The 5,539-nt window shown below is 55.7% G+C and overlaps 1 protein-coding gene across 1 annotated transcript in view; it reads left to right on the forward strand.

Moving 5' to 3' along the window:
- The window catches only part of SFRP1 (secreted frizzled related protein 1), a 15,644-nt gene that overhangs the window by 6,680 nt on the left and 3,425 nt on the right, over nt 1-5,539 (forward strand). The window contains exon 2 of the mRNA XM_045286858.1: nt 7-542. Within this exon, the coding sequence (XP_045142793.1) occupies nt 7-542 (536 nt within the window). The remainder of the gene's footprint in view (nt 1-6; nt 543-5,539) is intronic.

The raw sequence follows: 5,539 nt of genomic DNA on the forward strand, positions 1-5,539 counted from the left end.
GGGCAGCGGGCGCGGCGTGGGGGGCCGCCGCTGGGCCGCCTCGGGCGTGCTGTTGGCCTTGGCCGCCGGACTCCTGGCCGCAGGCTCGGCCAGCGAGTACGACTACGTGAGCTTCCAGTCGGACATCGGCTCGTACCAGAGCGGCCGCTTCTACACCAAGCCGCCGCAGTGCGTGGACATCCCGGTGGACCTGCGGCTGTGCCACAACGTGGGCTACAAGAAGATGGTGCTGCCCAACCTGCTGGAGCACGAGACCATGGCCGAGGTGAAGCAGCAGGCCAGCAGCTGGGTGCCCCTGCTCAACAAGAACTGCCACATGGGCACCCAGGTCTTCCTCTGCTCGCTCTTCGCGCCCGTCTGCCTCGACCGGCCCATCTACCCGTGCCGCTGGCTCTGCGAGGCCGTGCGCGACTCGTGCGAGCCCGTCATGCAGTTCTTCGGCTTCTACTGGCCCGAGATGCTCAAGTGTGACAAGTTCCCCGAGGGGGACGTGTGCATCGCCATGACCCCGCCCAATGCCACCGAAGCCTCCAAGCCTCAAGGTAAGGCTGCCCCCACCCCCGCGAACCCCGGGGCCCACCAGCGCCGGGCTGGGGGTGCAGAGACGGCCGCGGGACTGCACTGCCCCGCCACCGCGGAGTCCGGAGGTGCTACCCCGAGCTTGCTCGCCAGTTGGGCAGATGCTTTTTAAAAGCTGCTCATCGGGCCCAGGTGTCGCTGGACGCCTGTCGGGACCCAGGTGCACGGCGGCCGGTGGGGCTGGCCCAGGCGTGGCGGCTGTGCCGCGGCCCTCCGGAGCTCGGACGCCGACTTGTCTGTGGGATCGAGTCTCGCTCTTGCCAGGTCTGAAACAAAGCCTGGCTCCCAAGTGAAAGGAGGAGAGCTCGCCTTTCCTCCAGGAGGAGGCCCCTTCGAAGTTCCGAGCGCCGGCGAGGAGTTGGCCCGGTGGGAACGGAAGTCAAAACCCAACGCTGGGCACGGCTTTATTCTCGTGGATTCGATAGGGAGTTTTATTTTTAAAACTTATCTTTCCCTTAGCTTTCCATCCAGCGGCGTAGCCCCAGGAGTCGGGGATAAAGAAGTTTAGACACCCGCACGGATTTGGGTTTCTCCACCCCTTTCAGGCTCCTGCTTTGGAACTCCTGGAGGGTTAGAAGGTGGAAAGCCTCCCTCCCCGGGGCGTACCCCCTGCTACCCTCATTTACACAAAATCCTCTGGGAATTAGAAAGATTAAAAAAAAAAAGTAATTAGCTCATGCTCTCCCCCTCCCCCTCACCCCCTCCCTTGGCGAGTGGGGCAGTGTCTGAAAACCGGGAACTTCTAACAGTACTCAGTCCTCCTCAGGTGATCCCCTTCGTCTTCCCAGTTAGAGAGCTGCTCCAGAGTGGGTAGAAATAAAATCCCCAGAGGTAAACTCTCAACCCGGCGACCTGACCTTCCCAGGAATGAATCCCACCCTCAGTTCCTCTGAAGCCAGTTTAGACTCGAAATGGCAACACTGGGATGGGAGCGCAGCAAGCCCCAGGTGCTGTCCGCACAGAGCACCCCAGTGCCCGGGGCTTTTTGGAGAGAGAGAGGCTTGAGCTTGGGGAGAGAGAGAGAGAGAGAGAATTGCTCCTTTGCTTAGCAAATCCTCCCCAAGTGTTCATGGACTTTAACTTTTCTGTTGTTGATGCCCAAAGCAGAAATGCCCTCCACAGGGCTATAGCTATACAGCCACCTGGCTCCTCCAGAGTAGAGACAGGTGTGGGAAGGTGGGCACCCTGGATTTTGAATGCTTTTGTTTATTCTGAGGGGGGAAGAGATGGGTCCGAAGTACCCTAATTGGTTAGCATGCCCCACCCCTACCCCTGTTGGCAGGGAGGCCACAATCTTCGAGTAGTGGCAGAGTCTGGGCATCTCTACTAGCTGCATCCCCGAGTCTCTGCAGAGGGTTAACCTCCTTCCTGGAAGCCCAGCCTTTGGAGAGTAGGAGTGCAAACAAAGCACGTTGTGTTCTGTGTGTGTGGAACCGTCCACTGCAGTCCACAGGATTTTCCTTCTCCCTTTCCTTGAGCACCTGGGAGGATTAGTGGGCCGGGAGGCTGTGCTTTGGGCTGTGCTCAAGTACCCCCCACCCCCTACACACACACACACACACAATATCACGCTCCATTACTTTTTACTTTCTTCAATAGTCTATGGGCATTAAGTAGGCACCTTTGAGGAAACAATTTCAGATAATATGGCTGGAAGTCCAAGTGGGAAATTGGGGAACTCAATGAGGTATCTACTTTTGAGACACCCTAACTCCCTCAAATGCTGGGGTCACATGAGGGTGGGGGGAGGGTGCATCATCGCTGTTTTCTCTGTGCCTTTTGTCTGGTAGCTGCTGGTCAGCTGGCCTCCCAGCTCACCAGTAGCCTGCATCCGGGCCTTGGCAGTAGCCTTCTCTCTGGTCCCTTCCCCTCAGAGGGACCCAGGGCACCAGGCCTCCCAAGAGCAGCTGCTGAACAGAGAGCAGCTGTGAGAAGGATGAGAGTGGGACTTGGGAACTGGTTCTCTTCTCAGCCTTTTTTGGTGGAGGGTGTTGCCCCTGAAAGGGAAGGTGTATGTTCCTTCCTGTGACCGCAGGGCCTTGTGAGGGTCTCCACATGGACTTTCTTGGTTCCTCTACTGGCCACTGCTCATGTGCGTACGTGCGTGTGTAGGAACAGGTTAAGACAAAACACACTCTTGGTTCTCAACAGGAGGAAAACCTTCTGCTGGAATAACAACTTGGTGCTCTGGATATGGACTGTTCTGTAACATTTCAAGCTGAGTTGCCAAAGTCGCCGTGTGTCTGCACACTTTTGTCAGTTGGTTTCTGCTCACACATGTGGGCACGCATCGTTCTGAGAGCCGGGCCAGGCCTCTGTGGCCAAGCGTTCTTCAGGGCCCACCTGATAACGATGGATGAGCCACCAGATAGCATCTTCTCCCCAAAGGCTGATGCTTGCGCTGCATGAGCATCAGCTCTGGGAGAGAGAGCTGTTCTTTTGTAGTTGTTGCTTCCCATCCCTCCCAGGGTTTCCTGTTCGATGTTGTGTAAATGACCATGTACTTTAAAAATTTTATTTTATCACTTAGGCCTGTTGCTCACGATTTTTTCACAAATTGTGGAAGCCAGGGACTCAGAATTTCCATACACACAAGCCCCTCGGTGCTTCTAGAAGCTGGCCAGGAAAGGCCCTCAGGGTGTTCGCCCTCTCCTGTAGGCATGCTTGAATATAGGTGTATGAGCTTCTGTGTTTACGTGCTGATTTTTTAAAATTTAAATTCACTTGCTGTGCCCACTTCTCACTTACTGACCGGTTAGGTTTCAATGGTTAGATACGTTATTATGCAAAAATCATCGATACTATAAAGATAGAAGAGGACTGAATCATCTCACCCCCCTCACTTGTGCTGTGCACATCCTGCTGGGTCCCTGCTGGGGTCACCTGCCACTGTCACCTCCTCTTCCTCACATCCGCTTAGGAAACCAGTTCCACTGCAGGAGGCCCCTGGTGGGAAGGGGGTGAAACACACTTCCCATTAGCTCCTGTGCTGGGCTCTTGCCTGAGCAGCCCTGTACCTCATGCCCCATGTCCCCAGGAGAATCGACAATCTAGAGCTTCCTTGGAGGTTGTGGGGCCAGGCCTGGCCTCTCCCCTTGACTGAAACTACAACTAATGCTGGCTTCTCCCCCACTGATCCTTCCCTTACCCAGGTAGCTTGCCCATGCTTACCTGGGCCTGCCCAGGAGCAGGCATACAGGAAGCATGAGGAGGCCACACTGGTGCTAGTCAGCCAGAGTGGGGTCCTTTAGGCACCAGACATCCAAGTTCCCGTCATGGGGGTCCTATTGTCCCTGTGCCCCTCAGGCTTACAAGTTTAGAGCAGAACTCAGTGTGCTGCTTCCTTCCTGAATTCTGAGGGAAGCCCACCTTCAAAACACTGGGTGCTGCTGTTCCAACTAACACCCCCTGTAGGCTCCTCGGGGCCCACCAGCGGGCACCGCATCAACACGGGCTCCTCTGAACCCCTCTACTCCGAGCGTCACACTGACAGCTTGGGGAGATGACATCCCCGCTCCTCTCCTGGGTGGTAGACTATTAGGCAATGCAAGCTTCCTCTGCCCACCTCTGGGCCCCCACAGACAAGAGAGCCCAGCAGGGACCTCACATTTGTCACTTCCAGGAGCCCACCATTAATGCCCCAAAGAGTCCGATAGAATTTTCATTCTTGGACAAAGAGCTGGTCTGCAAGTCAGAAGGAGGTGGTGGGCTCCCTCCTCCAGTCAGTCCTCCACTAACATTCATAAGACACAGAGCCTTTGAGTGGCTCCTTCCTTTGCTCCAGACAGTTCAAGGGCACCTGACAACAGCAACTTAGGTCTACTTGTCAGGTGGACGTCCAAGGACACAGCCGCTGGGGCCCAGATTAATATTACATTACACATTCCTCAAGCTGCCCCTGAGTCACCTGTGAGACAAGTTGAGATGGCTGAGCCCAACCGGGTTGTTGGATGGTTGTGCCGGGCTCAAGCCCAGCACCTCACCGCTGCTTCTGCTTCGAGAGGCACTGCCATCCAGCGGGATTGAAGGGACCTGGGGTAAGTGCCCCTGGGGGACTCAGAGCCGTAGGGGAACTGGGGGGTGGGGGCTTAAAGATAGTGCATGAAGGGGGAGGGCATGGGGACTTGATCTTTTCAGAGCCCTGGCCCTGCTGCTGGTTTGATCAAGATTATACCTGCAGAACCTTGCCTGTGATTACATCTACTTACCGATTGATAACAGTTTCAAATAACCGTTGTAAGGAAAATAAAATAGCACAGGTCTCTCTTTTGGCTTAGGGAGCACAGTTGATCCGGTGCTTTCTGTATGACAAGGCTTCATTTCTCTGATTTTCCTTCCTTGGAAGCAGGACTCATGATATACAAGCCTAGGTCAGTTTTGCCTTGGTCAGAAACACTCCGGAAGCCAGCCTCAAATTCTGAGTGAGAAGCCAAATACAGTCACACTGTCTTCTGCTTGGAGCGGGGTTCTTGCTCCCCGAAGACTCTGGAAGGCCCTGGACTCAGTAAATGGAGGGCGAGGTCCTTCCGAGAAGACCAAAGGAAGTGCACTCTGCTGGACCAAGCTTGCAGGGACCCTGCCTGAATGTGGGGAGAAGTCATGTGTGTGTCCCCTGGGTCCTGCTCTGCCTCCCCACTGCTGGGAGGGTGGCTGTGGATCCCTTGGCTCTGGGGTGGCCTTCACCTGGGAGCGCTGTGTGGCACCCTGTGCCCTTCCTTGGCAGGCTTTGCCCATTTCTCTGTGCAAGCCATTGGGGTGCACAATGGAGACTGCCACAAAAACCACCCTGCAGAGAGGAATGGGAGGAAGGAGAGGGACAAAGGGGCCCCCATTGGCCTGGATGCTTGTACACACACACACACTCACACTCTTCCTCTTCAAAGCACTTCACAACCACTCACTAAGGCTCCTCCAGAGGGTCTCTCTCCCTGTCAAGCCCCGTCCTTCCATTTGGCAGTGC

Source organism: Echinops telfairi, unplaced genomic scaffold (assembly GCF_000313985.2).
Source record: "Echinops telfairi isolate 266 unplaced genomic scaffold, ASM31398v2 ScPeMD7_9;HRSCAF=40, whole genome shotgun sequence".
Lineage (NCBI taxonomy): Eukaryota > Metazoa > Chordata > Mammalia > Afrosoricida > Tenrecidae > Echinops > Echinops telfairi.